The sequence below is a fragment of the Pinus tabuliformis genome, chromosome 6, assembly GCF_031772625.1.
Source record: "Pinus tabuliformis cultivar Carrire ecotype Pingquan chromosome 6, CPIR1, whole genome shotgun sequence".
Classification (NCBI taxonomy): domain Eukaryota; kingdom Viridiplantae; phylum Streptophyta; class Pinopsida; order Pinales; family Pinaceae; genus Pinus; species Pinus tabuliformis.
The window spans coordinates 746,762,482-746,788,180 of record NC_142292.1 but is presented as its reverse complement, the minus strand read 5'-3'; the positions used below and the strand labels follow the sequence as shown (position 1 = coordinate 746,788,180).

Below are 25,699 nucleotides of genomic sequence, written 5' to 3'. Positions count from 1 at the left end.
GCTTACAAACAGAAATGGAAATAAACTAGCTAGGGCGATGGTAGCTTATCTCTGAGAAGAGATGTGGCGGCTACATGCCCCTGAACTGTGTTACAATGAGGCTCGAAGGCCTATTTATTGTTGAAAAACAATGGAAAACCCTAAACATCCAAAAACCTAACCCTAGAAGATGAAACGCCAAATTGTGGGCCTCGTTTGGGTAAATTGGTACATCAACTTCCCAAGGTCATAACTTTGGCATACGATCTTTGTCTGACGCGCACAATATCTCGTTAGATAGATCTATCTAAGAACTACAACTTTGGGACCCATGTTGCTCTCGGTTTTCCCAAAAAACGTCGTTTAGGGCCTCAAAACGGCTCCGGAGTTTCAAGACCCGAAAATCTGCTAAAAATAGTAAACTATGCTTCAATTAAGGAAACTGAAAAGCTGAAGGAGACCATTGTGGGGGTCCAAGTGGGACAGGTGGGTGGCCACCAACATCCACCTGGATCATTGATCTTCTTGGCAATGGAAAGTGGCATGATGTTCGCTGATGCGCTAGAGTCAACCAAACAGTTGTGCACACTGCAATTAAAAATTTCAAATGAAAGTAAGAATGGAGGGCAAACAGAGTTTGCTTCTTCCATCCGAAGTGTGTTGAGCACGATTGAGTGAATCGGAAGATGTGCTTACTCCCTTGCTAGTAGAGGTTGTGTTGTCTGCAGATGTTTGCCCCAATGCGCACAATATAATATCCTGCTAACCCTGAATCTTAGCTAAATCGAACAAATAGATGTTTGCACGAGTTTTCTTCATATCTTCAACAATATTGTAGTCAAGAGCGGGTAAACTCACCAAGGTGTCCAGGGTTAGACTAGTGTTTGTACTGTTCGGCGAAGTGTTCTGAAGTTTATTGCTCATGGACGTACTCTTGTTTCCAATTGTCTTCTCGGGCTTACTTTGTGCTTTCTGCTTTGGGACGGTTGGTGGATCAACCTTCCTCAACAGTTCAAGCTTCTCTTGCATCTCCCCTACAGTAGGGGTAGCCCCTTGGTTTCTGAGATTGTATCGACCACTTTGATTTTGGGGTTGCTTCTCAGTGTTCGTTTTCCGCGTTGTGCATGAGCATTGATACATGTTGATCACCTGCCCAATACCTGGTGCCTCATCAAATGCATCATCTTCTTCATCATCTTCGTCTTCCAACTGACATTGTGCATTCTTTACCACATTTGTCAAACTATTGCATACCGAGTCCGTAACTCGTTTCCATTCCAGACAAGTTCCTTCCGGGTGACAGTCTTCATGGAATGAGCAAAACTTGGAGTTTGCGTACATTTCAGTTTGGAACACTGAGCTGGAGCTTTGCGCAGTTTTAACCGAGAAGTTGTTGCTCCCTGATGACATGCTCCTCTTCTGTTGTCTGGGAGGTCGACTGCTCGCAGATGTCTCGACTGTTTGTTGCTTTAGCTCAGACACCTTTATTGTCAAGTTCTTGACAAGACGAGTAAGGGTTTCAATGTCACTTGCTTCCTTGTCTTTCCCCTTTCTCACAGCAGCCTGGGGCTTCCTGCTCGCATCTTTGGAGTCTTTTATTGGTTCATCATCCTTGATGACTCCAATCGCGCACAGGTCCTTTTCCACAGCGATCGCCTCTTCGCAATTCTCAAGTAACGTTGGTTTCGCAGCTTGCTTGATGAACTACGCAATACTGGTTGGCAGTGCAGATGTATAATAGTCGACAATGATGGAGTCATGAGGTTTTGTGTCTGCTGCAAACTTGTTCAAGATGCGTAAAAACCTTTGATTAAAGTCTTTCACTTTCTCTTTCGACTCCATCTTGAGACTGCCCAACTCTTTGAGAAACATGGCAGGGGTCTTGTCATCAGCAATTTTTTCTAAAAACATTCTTTTGAACATACCCCAGTTTTGGATGGAGTTGACAAGAAGGCTGTGATACCATACCATTGCTCGACCATCCAAGGTACACGGAAACAATCTGCATGCAACGTCGTCGTACCGTACCTCGAGTGTCTGCAGCTATAGGTAGAAGTTGTCCAAGTGGTCTTCTGCCTTCACTGTTCTGTCAGGGTCATACTTTGTCAACATCCTCTCCGAACGCTTTGGCATCCTGTGCAAAGCACCTGGGAGAGCCAATGGTCCCTGAGTCATCCATTCTAAGTTTTGGTCGGCCATGTCTTCTTCCTCGTCGTCCTCCTCCTCTTCTTCAAAATCTAATAATTCTGCCTCTGAGTCGATTGGTTCGTCTCCGCTTCCACCTCCTCTATTGCCTTCCCCTCTGCCTCCTTTACCGGAGTCTGAGCCCAAGATCACGAGGGTGTCCTGTTCTCCCTATTGGAAGACTGGAGGTTCCTCTCCGTTCTCAATAGCTTCTGCCAAACCTTCGAGAGTGGCAAGAACTGCTTCTTCCACTAATGAGACAACTCCTGTGGGAGTGGTCTTTGGCTTCTTTGATGTGTATGTAAGATCTTGTATTCCTGGGATCAGTCTAACTGCTTTGGCAAACTGACGGGTGTTGGGATGGATAGAGCAGAGGTGCTGATACAAAATTTCGTGTTCACGTCTGCGAGGCGAGGAGTAACCAATTTCAAAGTTGCGCATAGGTGAGAAGGAGTGCAAGTTACTACCTTGACCAGATGATTGATGAGTGGGGGTGAGAGGACATTCAGCCATAAACAAATGGGAGCCCTCCTAGCGCCAGAAATGTTGACGGTGTTGGACCCGCCAACATTCAGGGGATCCCCCCGGTATGAAGTCCCAACTAGACCTCACACCGTTTTGTGTAGGAGTCCCATCCGGTATGATGGCTCAGTTGCCATTATCTTAAAGATATGCCTTAGCTCTTGCTTGTCAGCACATGAGAGTAGTATACTTAGTCTTCAAACAGTGAGGTTTGTGTGCCTAGTGAGTACTTAGTGTCGCTTGTGTCAAGGTTCTTTCACTGCAGAGGGAGAGAGTAAGAGAGAGTCTCAAGTCGAAAGGGAATAGTCTCAACTCTGTTAGAGACACATAACACAGCAGGACATGTGCAGCTTCCGGCGGAGTAGTCCACACGAATGCGACAGTCACAAACACAAAGTGAACAAATAGCACGTACAACACCCAATGGAATAGTCCACACGAGTGTGACAGTGGTTATAACAACTTTACAAAGAATGAATTTGTCGAGTGTCCAATGGAATAGTCCACACCAACGAGACAACCTTAACAACTAATACAACAAATTTCCAATAGCATATGCACTAAAACAACCGAAATAGTTCAACTATCTTAATACAGGTTAAAGCAACATGCATTACAAGCATCCAAAGAGTAGTCTTACAAATGAATACAATACATGTGTGAAAATGTGTTGCCATGTTAACAAGCTTCTGAATTAAGCGAAAGTTCCAAGAAACATTTGTACACCATACATCACTAACCTTGATAGCAAGGCATTGGAGCCACTGCTCGCTCCTCAAAAAAGAGACTACAAACTCTTAAGGCTATGTGGGAGGTGTCAAGGTGAAAAGTCTTTTGCATGTACAAATGAAGGGTATATATAGCCAAGGGTGAACTTGACCCTTATGACTCTTCCACTTCCCTCATGACTGTTTGACTTACATGACTCTTGGACTGACATGACTCTTCAACTTCATATGTGAGCCTCTTGTACTTCCACGTTGCATTACATTGATTACAGCAATATGGCCCACAGTAGTGATGTGGCCGAGATGACTCATGACAGTGTTGGTATGTTCATGCTGATGGTGGTGTCCATGTTGAGTTGTAGAGCTGCTGAATGGTGAGTGTGCTCTTGGTGTATCATAGCTTCACCTCCGCATGGCAAGGTGTGCGGAGTCTTCGATGGTCTTGGTGTTCACTTGATGTTGCATGTACATGTATCCCCTTCGTTGGTACTTGGCATGCTTCATGTGTTCATCTGTTCGCGAACAAGTCTCCTAGCATGCGCTCCTTGTTCATCATGTTCGTCATCACGCCATGTCTCATTCATGTACCTGTATCTACAATCACTCATGACGAGACGCCATCAAATCCAAAAATCCCCTAATGTACCATGATGCATCATCTTTCGTTTTCGGGCACAGGTGACTGGGAGAGAGGACAAGGCTCTGAAACTGCTAAAAGCACATTTCAGGACGGGACGCGGGGCTCCAGGCCACTGTCAAGAAGAATTGCGCAGAGATCACTGGGAGGCTAGGTTGAGCAGTCCGGAACAGCAATGACATTCTGCGGAATCTAGCTCAGCTAGGAGGCAAAATTGCGCAATTTTTTCCGGGAAGGAAATGCGGGCAACAAGGAGGATTGGCAATGAAAATAGCACAGATTCTCAGAGGAGGCTAGGAGTGGGCTACGGGAGCTTGCAGGCCAAAACTGCGCAAAACTGGAAGGCACTCTTGCAGGACATGTCTATGCAGTTTCCAGGTTGAGCGAGATGTCGAGCAGCTGGTGGACAGTCTAAGAAAACTACGCAATTTTTAGGAGTTGCAGCAAGCTGGGTAGCAGGGGGACTGATTGACAAAACTGCGCCATTTTTAAAGACAGTGTAGTGACAAGCAACAAGTGCCCGTCCCTCTTGTCTGCACAATTTCTTCAGTCAGCAGAGGCAGGCATGCTGACAGCTTCTAGGCAATTTTTTGGAGTGAAACTTGGGGTCACTGCCCAGTCAAACTCTCTGGTTGACCAACGGGAGGCTTGATGGATAGGCTTGCGATCAGCGTAGATTGGGATAGCTTCTTGGGCAACTTTTGCGTTGTTCTAGGTGACAGTCAGCTAGGTTGATTCTAGGATTGCGCAGTGTTGACTGCCTAGGAGGCAGCCTCAAGCTTTGTGCAATTTTGGGTAGCAGTACTTTGTCACTGAGGGTTGAGACTGCACAGTGCAGCTCAGCGGAGGTTCAGCTGATGGAGGGTGGTCCAGTGGACAAATCTTCAGCAAAATGGTCAAGTGTATGAGCGAGTGAACTCGTGTATGCATGACCTTGCGAACACACACTCAACATGACTTGACAACAAGACACCTTAAACCAACAAGACAACATGCTCAATGTGACTGACCAAAGGGTGTGAGCGACAAGTGCAACACTTGAGATAGATCGTTGAACAACCGCGACGACACTTGCGCGACATTGCATACAACTACGTGTGTGTTGCGACAGATGCTTACATAGAGAAAACAACTTGTACACATGAAGACAGACCTTCAACATAGCCAGAACATGACTGCAAGCATGACATTGCAACCAACATGCTAAAAGACGACCGATGAACGGTCAAGCGAGGAGGGTGTAAAGACTCGACACGAGCTCATGGGATGAGCCCGAGTGTTTGCAAACATCAAGGAAAAACCAAGGAAGGCTCCGAAATTGGATGCAAGCCAAAATTTTGGAGGGTGTTTCCGCCATTATAACAGATTGGCAGAGAAGGTTTCCAGTGAGCAGATTAGTTGATTCATAGCGCAAATCTAACACAGTAAATTTGCAACAAGAGTTTTGTGGTTGTTGATCAGCACATGCAAGAAGAGAAAACCACACCAAGAGAGAATTTCTAGTTTATCTCAGAGCGTTTCCAGTTTTCCAATTGCAGGAAAGGAGGTCGTGATTTCCAGCAACAGAAGGTCGTAGAAAACTTGTCAGTGCAACTAGTACGAGTTTCAGGGTTAGCAGTGCGTGTGCCAAATTTTAGAGGACTTCCAAGAGGTAGAGCAAGTTACCCTATAGAAGTAGCATGTAGTGCGAATTCTAGGAAGGACACCAAAGGCAAGTGTAGAAGCAGATCTGTGCATTGTAGAGGAAGTGTGTGTAGCAAAGAGAAGTTTGAGTGAGTTGCTAAAAGAAGGAGATTTCCAGCATATAATTTTCCAATTGATTTGAGTTTCACAGTTATGGTTGCAGCGAGACTCAGAGATCAAGACAGACTTGACAGAGCCTCAAACTTTGGCATCTAGAAGGCTAGCATGCAATTCCTATTGGATGAGCATGGTCTGAAGGAGTTTGTGACAATTGTAATTGCTAACTCGACAGATCCTATCTAGTTTCATGAGTACAATAAGGATATGGCCAAAACAAAGAGGATGGTCCTAGACGGAGTTCGGGATCACATTGTCCCGCATATTGCAAACAAGAATACAGCAAAGGACATGTGGGATGTCGTTGTGAAGTTGTACCAGGATCCATTTGAGAATCAGAAAACGATTTTCAAGTAGAAGTTGAGAACAACCAAGATGCAGAAGGGTGAGAGCGCAACTTCCTATCTCACCAGGATTCATGAAGTCAGAGATGAACTTGCAGCTATTGGAGAAAAATCGGCAGACATTGAACTGGTGCTAACATCTCTAAACGTCTTTACCAAGGAATGGAAAACCTTCATTCAATGAATCACTAGACAAAATAAGCTACCAGATTGGGAATGCCTGTGGACTGACTTCACTCAGGAGGAGCTAAGACTTTGTCTCGCAGATGGTGCTACTAGTAGCAGTAGCAAGGGACCGAAGATGGAGAAGGAAGAAGAAAACGTAGCACTTGCAGGAAAGGGAAAGGCGAAGAAGGATTTCAATCAGGGACAAAACTCAAAAGAAGGGTAGAAGAAGAAGAAAGACCGGTCAAAGGTCAAGTGCTTAGGACGTGGTGAATTTGGTCATACATCACCTAGCGTTTAAAGAGGAAGAACGACAAGAAGGGGCGGCAAACAACAGCTTTGGCAGAGATCGATGAGTTTCCATCCAGATTAGAGGAATTCGCATTGATCATATCAATACCTCCGGATTTGAGGAGGAGCATGATGCGTCAAATCACCAGGATGGGCAGGGACAATGTAAGAGCAGCAGGAAGCTTAGATCAGATCCAGTTATTGTATAGTCTTCACATGGATCATTACCCTTGCTACAAGAGCCCACAAGATAGAGTAGCAAGAGGGTCGAGATGTCAAAAAGGCGCAGTCAGATACTTGAGGGGCAGTGAAGAGCTAGTTGCAATCAGATACTTAAGAGGCAGTTGCAGAACCTGTTGGGCGCAGTCAGATGCTCAGTGGACAGTGTAGAGCTAGTTGTAGTCAGAGACTCAAGGGACAGTTGCAGAGCCAGTTGCAAGGGCACAGTGGATCAGTAGAGATTAAATTTCCTGGTGCAATTGCAAGAAATTTGTGTGATGAGGTGGTAGTGCGAATTGGCCAGTTATAGTAGCAAGCACAATTCCGACTAGAGAGAGACTCCATGAGAGAGTTTCCAACAAGGGGTGGCAATGAGAATTAGCAATTGCAGAGTGTAAGTGTAGTTCCGGCCAGGGAGAGACTCCATGAGAGGGTTTCCAGCCTAACAGAGATTTCCCCATTCTTGTTCAAAGGGAGATCAAGACTCACTATTGCAGTAGTTGTCGTGGCAGTGCAGTGATAGCAGCAGCGTAATGGCAGCGCGGGGACAACAACAGTATGAGTAGGGCAGTGATAGCACAGGCTGGTTCAGCTATGGTTGGTAGCAGGTGAATCAGAGTATGCGTAGTAGCATGATGTGAAAAATCGGTTACCCGATTCCTACTGCAGCAACTGATGTTAATTCTTCTAATTGTTAATTCGATTAAATAATTTACTTGTTGTGTGCTATGGCAAATATCGACTTAAATACAATGTAGCCTACACAAATAAAAACTGCGGAAACTTAATACAGCATAGGAGAGAAATAATCATCACACACATCTACAAAGTTATTTTTGGCCAAATTTCCCTAGAAAAACCCAGTGTGGGAAAACCAGTGCAGCAACTGAGGGTTTGTATTATTAAGCAGAAGTTTTCTAAATACAATCTTTGGATGCCTTGTTGGCTATCCAATACAGAGAATCTGACTAACAGAGATATTAATGAGAGATACCTCACACTATCACTGTTGATCCAAGACTAATCCAACCACTAGATGGCTAGCCCCTAGCATCGTCTACGCAATTTCTGCGCAATCACTGTGTTTTTCTGCATCACTGCTTTTGGGCTCTGCGTCGCTCCTTCTGGCTAATCGTTTTTCTTCTGGATCTTCAACTTCTACCCTCCCGGTCTCACAGCCCGGCTTCTGGCTTCAGAACTCGACTTCTCCAGCAAAATACAGATCTCCTCTCAGGTTCTACATTGCTTCTGCGTCAGCCTACGCTGCCCAGCATAGCCTCTATGTTGCCTCTTCCGGATCTCTCTCTGCCTCCTCTACAACGTATTCCCCAACCAGTCCAACAGTCAACGATCAAACTGTCCTCCAAGAGCTCAGTCAACAGTTAAAAGACTCAACCTTCAATGTTGGTCAAACCTCAATCAAATTAGCTCCAAAAATCATGGTCAAACCCCATTAACGGAGAGAGAAGGTTTGCGGTCAAACTTGCAATCCACTACAGTCAACATGCCTAGGAAACCTCGAACCCTGTGTCAATAAATGCAGCCTTCCAAAAAAGGTCAAAGTCTAGTCAAAGAAAGTCAAAAGAGCCCAAAACAAAGCTCATCAACACTGGTCAAAGTCACCCGATAGAAGTAGAATTCAACCAACAGAAAAGAAGACTTCCTCCTTCGCATGTGTGAAGAGAAACCTGCAATTTTCAAATGTACAAACCAATGAGAGAAGAGAGAGATGCTTGATGATGATGTATCCAAATGAGGTGCCTTAGCTTGTATTTATAGGCGTATGAGGAGGGCTAATTAGTCTGTTAGGTCGACCTTGACTTTTGTGCCATTGTGGGTTTTCTCTTAAAAAATTAAATTTTCCTTAACCAAATTAAATTCTTCCAAAGGCAATTTGAGGCTTCTCTGGATGAGGAAGATTGTCCAATGGAGGAAATTTGTCCCTGAACTGCCAAATTAACACTCCCTCTCAGTTAGGGAGAAATTTATGACTGCAACATGTGACCCAACTCAAATATCTCGTCATCGTCAAGTCATTTGTCATCTTAGGTTTTCTCTGCTCATATCTACTCATCTGTTGAACACTCTCGAATCTAAGAGAAGAAGAATTTGACATCATAGGGGAGCTCAAGCTACTGCCCTCTATCCAATGACAATAGGCGAGATCCACATACCAAGCAAGGATCGCAACCATCTTATTGTTTAATCAACAGGTGAGATACAACTTGCTATAGAAGGCAGTGATCACATCCATCCTAACGTCCAGTGATAATGGGCGAGATCCATCCACCAGCAAGGATCACATCCATCATGTTGTCTAATCAACAAGCGAGATACAATTTCCCATATAAGGTAGTGATCACATCCATCCCAATGTTTGTTGATCTTCCCATGTTGACCCTCAAGAGTCAAGTGGTAGAATACCCGCATCCTCAATACTTGAGCAAGATACCACTTGCTATGCAAGAATCACACAATCTCAATTTAGCTCAACCCATTGGTCATATGGGGAGGCAATCCCAACAAGCCCAGCTTGTGGGTAGGATGCATACTGGGGCATACTCTGTCAATCATGGTAGGGAGAGATACCCAACTTGTCATAAATTACAAGGATCACACACACCCTATGGTGACAATAGGCAAGATACTACTTACCACAGAGGGTAAAGATCACAACCATCTTATTGTCCATAGATCCCTCAACCCCAGGAGCTCTTAGGCTCAATTCCTCTCTGTGAGATCAAATAGGGGGGAAGAGCATAGCTCAATGTGCTCAATCAGTCGGGACCCTTAGCTGGGAGGGTCACATCCATCAATCCAAGTTGCTCTCTGAAGACCAAGAACTTCCCTTTATGCAAAGACTTGGAGAGAATGTTTATTATTTGCTCGTCAATCGAAATGTGATGGAGTCTTACGGCTTCTCTTTGCCATGTCTCGAATGTAGTGGTACCTGATCTCAATATGCATGGAGTTGTCATGAAATACAAGATTCTCTACCAATCGAAACCCACTCTTGTTGTTGCAATATATCACTGTAATATCCAAGACCTTCTCAAATAGCTCTCCAAAGAGCTTTCTCAACCAAACTACCTCACAGCTAGCCATGCTAGCAACAATGTATTCTGCCTTGGTCATGCTTAAAGCTACGGACTTATGTTTCCTGCTCATCCAAGATATCATCGCAAACCCCAAAAGAAAACAACATCCTGATGTACTCTTCTTGTAAATAATATTTCCATCCTAGTCAGCATCAATATATCCATGCAGATGTACATCTTCGGTAGTATATCTCAAACCAAGGTTAATCGTCCCATGCAAATATCTCAATATGTGTTTGGCAGCAACCTAGTGTGCATGAAGGGGCTCAGTGGACTCAAAGTGTTCACCATGAAGCATATGTCCGAAAGGGTGCTCACAAGGAACATCAATGCCCCAATCAACTGTCGATACTCAAAGGGGTTCGCCAACTCAGGTCCTATAGCATCTCCACACAACCTCTTGAAGTTCATCTCCATCGGGGTGGCCAAGGATTTGCATTTTTTCATTCCAAATCTTTCCAATAACTTCAAGACATATTTTCCTTGAGAAAGGAAAATCTCTTAGGGTCTTTATCAATCCTCTAATCCAAGGAAGTAATGCATCATACCAAGATCATTTTGAATTCAGAGGCTAGCTACCTCTTATACTCTAGCATCAGGGCATCACTACTTGTCAAGAATAGATCATCAATATATAAAACCAAAATCAAAGGCATACCTTGGACCACCTTGAAGTAGAGGTTAGCGTCAGCACTGCTTCTCGTGAATCCAAGCTTCACCGGGTGTAAATGCAGGCATACCAGGCTCTGGGGGCTTGCTTCAAGCCATATAATGCCTTCTTCAACCTGCAAACATGAGTCTTTGTATCCTTCACTTCAAATCCCTAAGGTTGCTCAACATATACTTCTTCTTGTAGTATGCTATAAAGAAATGTCGTCTTGACATCCATCTGGTGAAAAGTCCATCCTTGACTAGCAGCAAGGGCAACAATCGATCTAATGGTAGTGTAGCAGACAACGGGAGCAAATATATCATCATAGTCTTCTCCCTCTTTCTAGGAGAACCCTCGAGCCATGAACCTTACTTTATACTTCTCAATGCTTCCATCACCTCCATGCTTGATTTTGTATAACCATTTTGAAGTCACAATGGATTTTCCTTTGTGAAAATTCCTAGAATCGAAGGAACCCCTTATGCAGCAAATCTGAATCTACTTCACCTACTTGATTTTTAAATTACGTTCATCAAGTTATTCTTCTGAACACTGAAGCAAATTACTTCTGCAGCCTACACTAATTAAATATTTGACCTCATGAAACAGAAAACAGAGCAAAGAACAAGATACATAGGACAAACTTAATTTTGGACACAATAGTCCCCGGAAAAATCCAACGTGGGAAAACTGGTGCAGCAGTTCTGAGGGTTTATTATTATGAAGGAGAAATATCTAAATACAAATCTAGGATGTTTATCTAGCAATCCTTTACAGAGAAAATACTGGCAGAAAATCTGTGAGTTTTACCTCACCTCACTTGACAGAATTCCCGCTGATCTGGCACAAGACTGGCTAACCCCGGCTATTTCTACGTTCGCTCTGCGTCAGCCCTGCGTCACCTCTTCTGCCCTCTATGTCAACTATCCCAGCAGTTCCAGTTGTTCCGGCAGTTCTGGATTCTGCATGACAAGCAGCTTTTCTGCATCATCTCTCTCGGCTACTGCGCCACCTTTGCGACAGCTCTCCCGACTGTTCCGGCAGTTCCCGGCAATTTCGATTGTTCTGACAGTTCTGGATTCTACGTGACATGCATCTTTTCTACATCAGCTCTCCCGGCTACTGCGTTGCCTCTCTACAAGTTCTCTCCGCCTCTCTGTTTTGTACTTTTCCGAAAAGTCCTTCTCCCAGATTCTCTCTGCCCCTCAATTGCAAGATCTCCACAATCAATTTTCCTCCTGAGAACTTCTCACCTTAGAAAATCGACTTCCTCAATCTCTCTGTGTGTGTTTCCAAATGAACCCCAAGCCTCCATTTTATACTTTTCTTGTTAAGTCTTCAACGGCCGAGATTAAGTCTCTAATCAACGGCTAAGATTAAAACATGACTTGGTCTACCTTCTAGATCATTCTCACCCATATTTTGATTAATACCCATTAATATTTTAATTTCCTTAAGTTTAGACTTAGGAACTCCATTAAAAATATTAATTATTTTAATAAAATACAATCCAGGTGGAATTTCACCAAACGGTTTCTGGGTTATTTAGAACTCATGTGCGTTAGCCTCTCCACCAATTTTCAAGGCTAGATCACTTCCGATACTAACAAAAACTAACATCCTTTTGGTCTCGGAATGACATCCCATACATCATTTTTCATAATTGATTCATATTCTTCGGCCATCACATCCTTCCAAACTTGTTCTTTCACAGTTTCTTCAAAGGTAGGAGGCTTATCCTGAATGATATTGCTCATGGCTACAACATATCCCTAATACTGGCATGGCCTTTTTCTTTCTCTAAAAGTCCCTTTGGCATGATCTCCACCTTGCTGGAGGATCATCAGTGGGTAGACATCCCATCTGCCAAGATACAGCATACATGGACAAATAATAGAAGTGGAGAACATAGTTTGGCAAGAAGGCTGGATCGATACCTCAGAATGTCTCCTAAACTATGTTGCCAGGAAACGTGGGTGACGGGGGGGACAGGGACGGGGAAGGAATTTTTGGAAACAGGGTGCGTGGGTTTGTCGGGTAATATAATAATATTAAATTTTAATAATTATATTTTATAAATTATAAATTTATAATTAATAATATATATTAAATTTGAATTTGTATATTTTTTCAACTTTAAACAAGAAAACTTTAATGATAATCAAATAAACATGTTTAGTCTCTCCCATATAAAAACACAATTTTTTCATAGGAGATTCTTCTCAACCTGATAGTGGTCTAGACATTTCTTGATGTCTAATCATCCACCTGCCCCATGCATGGTGTGCTCTGTGGTAAAGCAATCCCAAAAAGTTAAAACAGTGGCAGCCTTACCCTTCCACAAAACACGCTTATTCTTTTAGGCATATTTTCCTAGTTTTAATCTTAACATTATGTTATCAGAATGCTATGAGAAATTGGCAGATTTTGATACTTAATTTAGCCATTTTCCAAAATAGCCCTTCGCCTTTTAACAGCATCAGCGGATTACAGCTTATGGCTGCTCTCAATCCTACTTTCTATTTGACTGAAAATGTATGAACCTGTATGTGTGAATTTACAGTTTATAATTTGATGGTTATTAACTTATTTGGCTCGGTAATGAATGTTTCATAAATTCATTCCAAATTGATTTACAAGAATCTGCAGGCTCGGATTATAGAGTAAGAGGTCTCTTTTCCAGTTCTGGTTTCGATGCCATATAATATTAAAGGCATTGAAGATCCACAAATACAGGAGATCCATAATTTACATTGAGACTCTAACAAACCTTGGGCATAAGTTTTGAAATTGTTTTTATAAATTTATAGCATAAGACTAATGGAGAGACTGATCGTAAGAGTCTCCTGCGGTAGGAAGGGACTCATGAATGTGCAAACAGCTACCCTTTTTTTCCAACTATGGTCATCACCTTGTTAAATATTTCCACAAAGCTACAGCCAATATGATATGATATTCTGCTTGTGGGATTGTACACCCATAATGTTCCTTTTATAATATTGAGATATCATAATCATTTATGATTTCAGAATACTATGTCGCTCATAAGTTTTGAAAAACTTTTCACTGTTGATAAATTTTTACAATGATTCATTACCCTTGAGCAGCACGTCATGCCCACAGAGCAATGCTAAGGCATGTGAACAAAGACAGTCTTTGGAAACTGTAATCTTTGGAAATGATGGCAGAAAATTTCCTTGAGAAACATTTAGAAGACCTTACAACCATCTCTGAAGGACAATCCAGACCAATGACCATCAATGACTCCAAAAATGATATCATTCGTTTATGGCATATATTCTATATTCTATGGCATATCATTCGTTTATGGCATATCATTTTTTAAATTTCAATAAAAAAAAATTATTTGAAAATTAAATTTTTAATATAGTTTTTTTATGAAGAACCCGAAGAACCCAAAGAACCCAACCCGAAGAACCCAAGAACCCAAGCACACGAAGAACCTGAAGAACCCAAGAACCCGTTAAAGGAAAAGAACCCAATGTTTTTTTGAAGAACCCGGTTCTTCATGGAAGAACTCGGTTCTCATGGAAGAACCCGGTTCTTCTGGGTTCGTCTGGGAAGAACCCGTACCCGAATCCGGTACTTGGGTGCGGGAACCCGGGACGGGTTCGAGAACCCCACCCCCTCGTGCGGGTACCCGTGCAACACAGCTCCTAACATCCTATAATGTATATTGAAGCCACAATGGTCTCTTCCTGGCAGGAGGATCACTTGGAGTTGGGCCAAAAGGATCCATGAGCTCCACGGGTTCATCAACAATGTCCTCAAATTCTAGCACATAAAGGCCTTCTAGTAGATCCATATCATCATTCTTATTTTCAAGAGGAGGAGGCAGAGGAAGGTCCCTTGCTTTTCCAAGGGAAACATCTTCATTGAATGTTACATCCCTGCTAAACTCGATATTCCCTTGACCAGATATAGATATTCTAAATGTTTTAGAATTTTCACAGTGTCCAACAAACGTACCTTTCTTTCGGTGGCTTCCAGTTTGTTCCTCTTGTACTTTGGCACATGGAAGTATACAGGGTAGCCAAATATCCTAAGATGTCCAATGTCGAGCTTCACACCTGTGAATACTTCTTCGAGAGTCTTGTTGTCCAAGGCTTGATGAGGAACTTTGTTTTGAACATATATTGTTGTATTTGTTGCTTCTCCCCAAAGGAACTATGGCAGCTTTTGATCATGCAGCATGGCTCGGGCAGCTTCCACAATGGCCCCGTTTTTTCTTTCAGCCACTCCATTTATAAGGCACAATAGCTTCCTTCTTGATTCCAGCTTGCTTGCAAAAGTCAACAAACTCATTTGACATATATTCTCCACCATTGTTAGACCTGAAGACCTTGATTTTCTTCCTTGTTTGATTTTCTATCAGCGCCTTGAAGTCCTTGAACATATCAAAAGCCTCATCCTTGTGCTTCAAGTAGTATATCCATGTCTTCCTCGAGAAATCATCAATAAAGGTTATGTAGTAGAGATGGCCATGAAGAGAATGCACAGGCATGGGTCCACATAGGTCAAAATGAATGAGTTGAAGAATATCATTGGTCTTGTTCTTACTGGAGGGGAATGGTCCCCTTGTCTTCTTTCCACTGGCACATCCCGGATATAGTCCATCATGACGAGCTTGAACATCAAGTATCCCAGAGACTAACTTCTTTAATTTTAGTAGGGCTTCATAATGTAGATGTGCCAACCTTTGATGCCATAGCTAACTTTGATGATTAGTTTCGTGGACCATTGCCATCAGGGGTATTCCAATGACTCTAAAGAGTCCTTCAACTCTAGATCCCAAGGTAAAAGCATCCTTCATTCCAGACTCCATAAGCCAAGTGAGGACTTTTCCTCTTATGAAGGCTACTCTCATCCCTTTGTCTTCCAAGGCATAAATAGATACCAAGTTCTTCTTTAGTCCCAAAACATACATTACTTCATGAAGAAGAATGGATTCCCCAAAGTCCAAATTAAATTTAACAAAACCAAAGCCCTTCACTGGATATGTAGATTTATCCCCAAGAATGATCTTCAAACTTGTCTCCCTCTCAACCAAATTTGAGAGGACTTCCTTATACCCGGAAAAGTGTCTAGAAGACCCACTATTTACTAGTCAACTATAGTATGAATCCGGAGGGGAAGAACTAGAAAGCGTAGAAATAAGAATATATTCAGATTGATTAGCAGCGACATTACTTTCATACCTAGAGTTCCTTGACTTCTTCTGAGGATGATGGCCTTCTTCACGATCATCTGGAGCATCTCTTCTTCTTCTATCACCTTCTCCTCTTCGATAATCTATTCTTCTATTATTGAAACTACTATTGTTGAAGCCATGGTTGTTGTTGTACCTTAACCTTGGGGCATTCCTCTTTTCCTGAAAATCTTGAGCATGGTGGCCAAACCTGTGACAATTATAGCATTCAATTTTGACATATCCTCGTCTCTTCTTGATAATCTATTGGAGTCCCTGGATGCTAGAGCAGACTTCCTTGAATTAGATGGACATCTTCTACCTTTCCTTTTCTTGTCTTGAGTGACAAATGCAGATGGATCTCCTTCTTGCTTTTGAATCCTCCCTTTAGAGATAATCCTAGATTCTTCTTGAGTGCATTTTCCAACCAGCTCATCAAATGTTGGAATTTGATTATCGTTGCTAATAGTAGTGATGAAGGTTTCCCAAATAGGAGGAAGACCATCACCAACTCTCTATCAGATATGGGCTCACCAACAGTTTGCAATTGATCCCTTAGTTGGGATACTCTCATGACATAGGATTGCACATGTTCCCCCTTGTTCATCTTCATTTCCTTGAGTTTATTCTTCAAGGAGAGGATGTGGTTCAAGTTGTTGACTTGATACATCCCAACCAGCTTATCATAAATGTCCTTGGACTTCTTCAAGTTACCAACATAAACAAGTAAATGATCTTGCAAACCATCAATAATAATTTTCTTAGCCTTGATCTCACCTTTCTTATACTTGGACTTGGTGGTAGCATGAGCATTCTCCAGAGGCTCAGGAACCTTTCCTTGCACATATTCCAAAACATCATTATCATCTAGTATAACTTCTAACCTGATCTTCCAAGCAACAAAGTTTGATGAATCACCTAGCTTCTCATTATCCTTGAAGAAAGAGGTAGTCATCTTGATCAATTAGATGGGCTCCTTTAGCTTCTTCTAAAGATGATTGCTTTAGTCTCTTGTCTTCACCTTGGCTCTAATGCCAGGTTAATTTTCCATTGTTCTGTCATTACAATTACTTTAGCCCAATCCTTAACTTCAATTAGCAATCAATTCAATCTTTTAGTAGTAAATAACAATTGTTGATAGAACAATAAATCCAATGTACAATAAAAGACAACCAATAGAAATAACAAGAGACACAGGAATTGGTCAAAGACCAGGGAAAAACCCCACAAGGGGGAGAACCCTTTCAAATTCTTCTTATTAGATTGTCATAAAATGTTCGACAGAGAGTACAAAGTTCCAAATTCATCAACCAAGAGTCAAAGTCAATGCTTTGACTATCCAACGAAGTCAACGTACCAATATCAAATGATGAGCCAATAGTCAGCTTTGTCCTGAGTCAAATCTGGTCAAAGTCAAAGTCTACAAATCTGTCAGTCAACAACAGTCAAATGTGCCGTAACCAAACAAGCAATCAATGGTCAAACTATCCTCCAATAGCTCAGTCAACAATGAAAAGACTCAACATTCAATGTTAGTCAAACCTCAGTCAAAACAACTCCAAAAATCATGGTCAAACTTGGTCAATGGAGAGAGAAGGTCTACGGTCAAAGCTTGAGATCCACTACAGTCAACATGCCCAAAAAACCTCAGTCCTTGTGCCAATAAATGCGCCCTTCCAAAACATGTCAAAATCTAGTCAAAGCAAGTCAAAGAGCCCAAAACAAAGTTGGTCAACGTTGGTGAAAGTCACCCAAATAGAAGTAGAATTCAATCAACAAAAAAGAATACTTCCTCCTTCGCACATGTGAAGATAACCCTGCAATTTTCAAATGTATGAACCAATGAGAGAAGATAGAGATGCTTGATAATGATGTCTCCAAATGAGGTGCCTTGACTTGTATTTATAGGCATTGGAGGAGGGCTAATTAGTCTCTTAGGCCGACCTTGACTTTTGTGCCATTGTGGGTTTTCTCTTTAAAAAATAATTTTTCCTTAACCAAATTAAATTCTTCCAAAGGCAATTTGAGGCTTCTTTGGATGAGGAAGATTGTCCAATGGAGAGAATTTGTCCCTAAGCTGCCAAATTAACATAAATGCTCCAGAGACCTCTTGTTGCTCCCTCAATCACTGTTGCCATAGCTCGAGCTCACTTCCTTGTTGAATCGTTGCACTGGATAGCTTGATTTTCCAACGATACTCACTCTCCCTCTTGCTCGATGTGTCTGTCTCCATCCCATCGAGTTGCTCTTATAATCTCTCATTGGAGCTTCAATAGCCATGATTAAATCATTATCAATGACTAATCTCATCTTAGACTCGACCTGTGTGAATCTTTCTCAATTAATTACTGTTAATTAATCAATTTTCCTAAGTTAGACTTATGCAATTTTTAATTATTGATCAATAAACTTAATTGAGTGGTCTCTAGGTGTTTTCTCCCCAAACCTTTTCTTCGTTTCGGAGATCTTGTGTTCTTCAACCTCTCTGACATAATTCCAGACTAGAACACTTGTTCAACGCTACAAAAATTAACATTTGTCACCTGCATCAGACATATGCTTCTCACCCATTCGACATGAGCACATAGATGAATGTGGGCTTCCGATCAAAAGGTACTTTATTCATTTTGAAATCGAATGCTTATGCTTGTTTGTATTTAGGCATTTGATATGGATTATGAGGTGACCTAGAAGAAGGAGGGGCTTTGACCATGATCCTGTTCTCTCACCTTAAATGGGCGGTTAATCTTCGATCCTAGTCCAGTGGGTCCTCCCCTAATGGCCAATTGGGTATAGGAGGGGCACGACTTGGGAAGCCCTGATCAAGATAGCATAGTTCCATCTATCCCTATTCCATATTTACCACTTTCCATCATACATTACAAGCCCTTATCTCACATCCATTCTTCGAGTTCAACTAACCATTGGTTCTCTGGGATTTGGCACCCATACGTCCTCATACCTGGGTAGGGCCCAAAATTTTGCCCTAGGAGTTTCATGCAACTAAAAGAAAATAAAAAGCATATCATGGCCACAAAAAAAATGAAAGGAAAGAATATCAAAATGCAAAAGATGGCCAAGACATACAAATTAGCACGTGGGCAAAAGCCTAGCATGAGCTCTACCTCACTCCTTATGGCCATCACTGGATTTGTAAGCACATGTTGCTCCATTACAGCATAAAAGGAACCCTTGCATGTTCTAAACCCGATGTGCAATGAAATGACGCATCCTTAAGGGGTAATACAACTGCCATATCATTCAAAGCAAGCTCTAACCCTATACAAAGAAAAATCAAGCAAAAGTAAAAGGTGCACAAGAGGGGTGGAAAAACAAAGCCCGAGTTGGTAACTCATGCATCCACGATTGCTCCCTCCTCACATCTATACACTCAGGATGTGGATTCTCGTTCATGCTAGTCCCTTTAACCATGGCACTTGGTCATGAAGTCTTCTCTCCTCCATACCATCACTATTATTCACTAACACATATCGATTGAATGGTGGACTAAGGAAATGTTACTTCCCCTTAGGGATTGGAAACACCTAATAGGGTTGTCCTTTTTCCACTCCTACCTAAGGAGGAAACACTATTGTCCTTTGTCCTTTAGCCACTCCTTTAGCGAGCTCAAAGCCCTGATTTTGGAAGGGAATCCCTATTTGAAGTATTAAATGGCCCATTACATTCAAGCTTAGTTCTCGTAGATGCAATAATGATTATTGTCCCTAATGACTGGTTGCTTTCACTAGACTTTATGTTGTGATTTCCAAGTGGTTCAACAACCCATGTTCTAGCCACCTTACCCATAAGTACCCAGGCCATTAGAGAAGTATATTGGCACCCACAAAGAAGCATTGAGAGCCTTGGGTTTCCGAGCAACATTAGCACATCACATATGACCCTGAGCACCTCCTACCCACAAGACGTTTTGCCACTTTGCACTACATTTGATGATTCTTCAGGATGATACACCTGGACCCAACATGCCCCCAAGTCAGCCTTAGCACCATATCAAGGATGGCAACTAATTCAAGTCTCGGATGAGGATGGTCTCACCTTTAGAGTCTTGGGAGGGCTAGTAGCACCTAGAAAGCCCTCAACATTGGAGTAGAGTTGGACAACTTTTCATAGTTGGAGGCCCAAGACACCACTTTGTGGTGCCCCGACTAGATTTTGGGGACCACAGAGAGCCATTGATGGAAATTTGAAGTCCAACCCTCAAATGATAATTTTTAGATGCTACTATGTCACACTTGGCACCTCGTAGCATCAACACTTGGCATTTGGAGCTTCCTTCATAGATGACATCAACCCTAGAGGCCCCGCGACTCACACGCGTGGGATTTTCTTAGCATTTATGTTGAGAGCTAGTGGGTTGGCTTGTAACCCAAGGCATTTTTATGATTTTATTTGTTATTAGGAGCTTGTAGGCTAATAATTAGAACTCTTCCTCCTCATGTAAATAGAGGAGAGGATCAATGTTATTCATCATAATCATTGGGACTATTCTGGCTTAGGAGAATTTCAACCTCTTGTATCTTGGCAAGATGTGATCTATGGAATACTTTGCATATTGGAGCCATTTTCTTGTCTTTGGAGAAATTACCTTGGATCATTGATGGATTATTCATGCATTTCATCTTGTAAGTAAGCATTTCTTTTTTTGAAAAAAAAAATCATTTAATGGTCCAATGTATGGAATGTAATGGTTATCTAGGGTTTTCCTATTGTGCCCTAATTTGTTGAAAATTAATTGCACGGAATCTAAATAGCCTCATTGTGTGCATTACTTATACATGGAATGTGAATGGCAGTCCCCTTGGTGAACTCTTGTTGTAGCTCTCCCAAGTGCCTTTGATCCCTCACAAAGATAATAGTTAGGGTTTTGTTGCTAGGGCATCAAAACATCCTTACTCCTTTCCAAGGACTAGCTAATCTTAAGCATCCATAGACTCCATCAACCCAAGGACTAGGCACTTGCCTTGTCTAGTTGGTGATCAAGTTAAATTTCACCCACAAACTAAATTTCGTTCTCTTTTCTCAAATTCAGCCTTCTTAAGGATAAGCGGCCCAATTAGGGCTTAGTGCAAAATTGCTTGGAAGAGGAATTTTCTTGGTTGGAGGGACTCAACATCAAGGATAGTAGTGGTTGCCTCAAAATCATTCCTCTTGGTGGCTAATCTTTTCATTTTCTCCATAATTTTTCTTGCCCTAGCTATTTTTCCCTAGGAGAAACCCTAGTTTGGTTAAGCATCAAGTTGAGGGCTTCTTGTAGGTTTAATGAACCATTGTCTTGCTAGAGTTTAATGTTGGAAATCTTTTCTTGGTACCTTGACTTTGGCTCATTTCGTTTTCCACGCTATTAATCAAACCCTAGGTCTAGCGTGCCCTAGTTTGGCCTCTCTAAGAGAAGCGAATTGTCTCTTCTTCATTGCTTCAGCCTTGCACCTGAGTTGTGTCTTTTACTTAGAAGCCTATCATGTCACCTTATACCTTTAAGCCTAGAATATCTCTTAGGTGACCTATATACCGGGACTCCTCCAATTGGTGAAAATTATTAAGAGTAGGGGGTAGTAGCTGTGGTGACAGTAGGCTGCTATCTTCTTGTTGTCGCTTGGGCTAGTGATTGCCTTGTAGGGTTCCGCCCTACAAGCCCTGCTAGATTTTGCGGGAACAACAGGGAATATTATGCTAACCATGAACAGCATTGGAATTATCTTCTAGGCAGACTTAAACAAAACAAAAAAATGGAAAAAGAAGCAGAACCTTCAAATTGCATAATATAGAGGCCTGCTGCATCAGACCTGGAACTGGTCCAAGACACATCAATGACTTCAAAGAAATTAAGACACTGTTCCTCGTTGAATGTCAGGTGGATCGGGTGGATTGAAAGAGCAAAATAACCAATATCACAAGACATCTTCACGGAGATACAGTTCTTTACAATATGATATCAAGAAAAAGAAGGAAAAAACAAATATGTATGATATTCACCGATTATGTTAGAAGGGATCATTACAATTACTAACTACAATTAGGTTGAATTTTTATCCAAGTTACACATAAGATTGTTTTCTAATGGACATTGTGGAGAAATATGTATGCTTCCTCTAGAATCTAGATGATATAAAAACTTGAATTGCGGTCGAAAAGAAATGACAGCTGAATATGAAATGAAGAAATAACATAGATTAGCATTACTGTTGTTTGGATCAATGATCATTGATAACCCTTCTTCCTGTGAAAGAACATGCATAATAGAATCTCATACATTTAAGTTTTTACCAGAAAATAAATTTTAGAATAGAAGGAAAATGCTATAGTCAGGGAAAGAAAAAGGAAGTGCCATTGCACTTCAATTTCTGCACGTTAAGCATAATCAACTTGATATTAAAGGTATCTGAGACATGCCTCTGATACAACATATTGCGCAGGATCTCCGTTGTCATGATTAAAATTCTAGCTTCTTTGTTTACCGCTGCATCTCCAGTGAGAAGACCCACATTCTTATCGCCAAATGTTTCCCTAGAACATTTAAAGGTTAAAATGATGAAAAAGGTGAGAAGATCTGCAAGCTTCTTCCTCAATGTCTCAGGAAAAAAGTAAAATAAGCTCATGGAGCCCTCATAATCTAACTGGTTCTTTCATCCTAGCTGTGACTCAAAATGCATTCAGTTTGAAAGACTTCATAATCTCAATGCTTGTTCTAAGAAAATATAATATATAATTTTACAAATGCCATAAAGACTAAGTTCTTAAAACAATTTTTTTACCGGAATTCACGAAATTTTTGATTTGAGAGAGCCTTTAAAGGTGTTGTATAAAACAGACGCTTTCCTCTGGCTACTATTGCAGCTGCTGCAGCTTCAGCTATTAAAGTCTTTCCACTGCTTGTTGGAGCACAGACAACTACAGAAGAACCTTTCAAAAAGGATTCAATGGCCAACCGCTGTAATCAGAACATCAAATGTGTGAGATAATCACTCCACAAGTAATTTTTCAAAAAAGTTAAAAATGCTTGCCTTCTGAAGTCACCATTGCTTGATTTAAGCAATAGAAATTTATCATTGTATCTAACAACTCATTTAAAATTGACTTTAACAAACATGGTAACCTGAAAAAATATTATCAAATTGAATAGAAAGTACAAGTTGAATGCATTCCAAAGAATTTGTTTCCATGTATTTCATTGTTAGATGGATATAACATTTGACTTATTCAAATATTGTGAGACACAAGTGTGAATCTCAGGGTTGGATAGTTGGTATGATATTAGCTTGTCGATGGGCTCTCGGAGAGGTTAGTACAGCTTGGTGAGATGCCTTGCTAGGCCTTCTTGTTGCTGATTAACATTTGCAGTAATTTTGGATGCCCTAGCTAGGGTTTGGGAAGCTTTAGAGAAATCATCACTTGGGATAAAGTGTGAGTACTCAATGTACGAGCTTTGGCAAAGCTGAGGTGTTGTATTGTACTTTCACATTGTGATAAAAATGAATTGTGTTGAGATTTGTAGCTTGGGAGGTACTCCCACAACCCTTGGGGTACTGGGTTTGTGAGGAGTTGACCCACAAAAACGATGTTTTGTAGGCAATGTACCCAAGTGATGGACTTTGGGCACAAGTTGGTGAGCTAAAGACCCAAAAGAATGGTTTGTTTATTCTAATTGGTGCAAGAGGGCATCTTGAATGAAGTCAAAAACCCCTTATGTCATTCAATTGGAGTGTATAAATAAGAGAGACTTAGAGTGGTCTCTTCACACAAATGCAATCAATCCATTAGAAACAAAGCAAGCCGCAGATCATTTAGAAGGTCGAGCTGGAGCAGAAGGACAAGTTTTTCTGGGCTAAACAAGCTAAGGAAGTTGGCAAGTAATCTTTGTTTTATCTTTGAGCCAGATTGAGTCTGAAAGGGAGGGCCAAGAGTTTATTGACCTGGAGAGAGGGGCGAAGCCCTGAGAAGGAGGCCGAGACCTCTGTTGTGCTAGACCAGGCCGAAAAAGGCCTCAGTCCTATGTACAGGAGGGCCGAAAGGGTCTCAGGTTAACACAGTAGGGCCGAACAAGCCACAGATCTAGGCAGAACTTGTTGAGGAGGGCGGAGACCCCTGTGTTGTCTTGAAGAGCAAAGAATGAAGTTGTGACAGAGGTTTATGCGGGTTATGTTCGTTGTTGGTTGATTGCTCAGGTTGTTCCAAGGTCTGTTCACCAAGAAGGGCTAAATAGTAGGGGTCTTAAAAGGTTGTTTGTTAAAATTGGCAACTAGAGCCAAATTCCACCTTGGGATAGCTCATTTGATGGAGATGATGATTGCATTAAATTTCTCTTTTCGAGAGGACCAAAATTGATATAAATTGAATTTATACCCACACATGTGCAAATTTTCAAGATCATCCACATCATCATGTAGGCTCAAAAAGCCCAATGGATGTGTCACTTCACCCTCAACGACTTGAATAAATACAAGTGACCTTTCACCTCATTTGACATCTTCATCACTCACATTCTCTCTCCTTCTCTCAATGGTTCGTACTACATTGGGCATTCTCTCTCTCACACGTGTGGATCAAGCAAAACGAATTTCAGAGCTAAATTGCAAGGTCGAAAATCTCAGAAAATTCTGAAATTCGACTAGCATTGACTTTGACCTTCCAAGGTGAGTTTGACTTCAATCTTTTGGGAGATTATATGTTTAGGCAGGCCGCATCTTTTGGCACAAGAACCGAGGTGATCTGAGCACTTTGACTGCAGACCAAATTGCAAGTTGATCGCATATTTCAGGAGAGTAGTTTGACCAAGTTTGACCGCTGACTTTGTCACTATTTTGGGCTGACTTTGACCAACTAATTAGGCCAAATTTGACTGGGGAAGACCAAGTTGTTCTGAGGTCATCCTATTGTTGCTTGACCATCTTTGACTTTCTGGTTAGGCATGATTTGACTGCAGTTGACTACAGATTTTGACAGGGTTGTTTTACTTTGAGTTTGGCAAGTCAATTTGACTTTTGTACTCCCTCTCTCTATTGAACATTTGATATAATAATAAGAAGATTTGATCAAAGGGTTTTCCCCATCTTGGGGTTTTTCCCTAGCATCCGCCAAACCTGGTGTTCTCTTGTCTTGGCTTGTCTTATGCATATTGTTTTATGTTTTATCTACTTTTATTGCCAATGTGATTAATGGTTAATGTGATTGCTATTGGAAATCTAAATTGGAAGTTGTCATTGGGCCATTAAAGGAACATTGAAGTAATTGTGCTAAGCATAGAACATACCATTGTTAACTAAAATTAACATGAAACCGGAGCACAGGTGAAGGCAAAGCCCAAGCAAGAGAGAGAAAAGCAATCACTAAGAGAGATATGTTTGATCTAGCTTCAATGGCTTCTACATCTTACTTCAAATCCGAGGATAAGCTCAAGGACAAATCTGACTATCATGCATGGAAAATGACTTTGGACTTGACTTTGGACGAGCATGATCCCATGGACTATGTAAAGGGAATGTGGTGGAGCCTCCTTCAAATGCCCCTGTTGCTACAAAGACGAAATACAAGAAAGGTGGAGTCAAAGCTAAAATAATCAGTATAGACTCTATTCAAAAGCATTTGGCTGCTTATATTTCTAATTTAGAAACATCTAAGGAGATGCATGATAAGTTGGTTGGGATGTTCAAAGTGAACAATGCAAATCAAATCCTTTTTCTCAAAAACAAGTTGAAGGACATCAAGATGGATTAAGGGGAGTGTTAAAATTGGCAACTAGGGCCAAATTCCACCTTAGGACAGCTCATATGATGGAGATGATTATTGCATTGGATTCCTCTTTTCGAGAGGTCCAATTTTGATATAAATATCATCTCATTCTGACAAGCAGAAA

General features: G+C 41.5%; 1 protein-coding gene across 4 annotated transcripts in view; it reads right to left on the bottom strand.

Annotated features, from left to right (window-relative positions):
* Positions 1–25,699, bottom strand: part of EMB25 (DEAD/DEAH box helicase) — a 404,169-nt gene that overhangs the window by 333,755 nt on the left and 44,715 nt on the right. For 3 of the 4 annotated variants that reach the window (XM_089421275.1, XM_089421277.1, XM_089421282.1), the window contains exons 2-3: positions 22,602–22,777; positions 22,240–22,353 (exon numbers count right to left, since the gene is read on the bottom strand). In XM_089421275.1, the coding sequence (XP_089277401.1) occupies positions 22,240–22,353; positions 22,602–22,777 (290 nt within the window). The remainder of the gene's footprint in view (positions 1–22,239; positions 22,354–22,601; positions 22,778–25,699) is intronic. The other variant, XM_089421280.1, reaches the window with a different exon arrangement.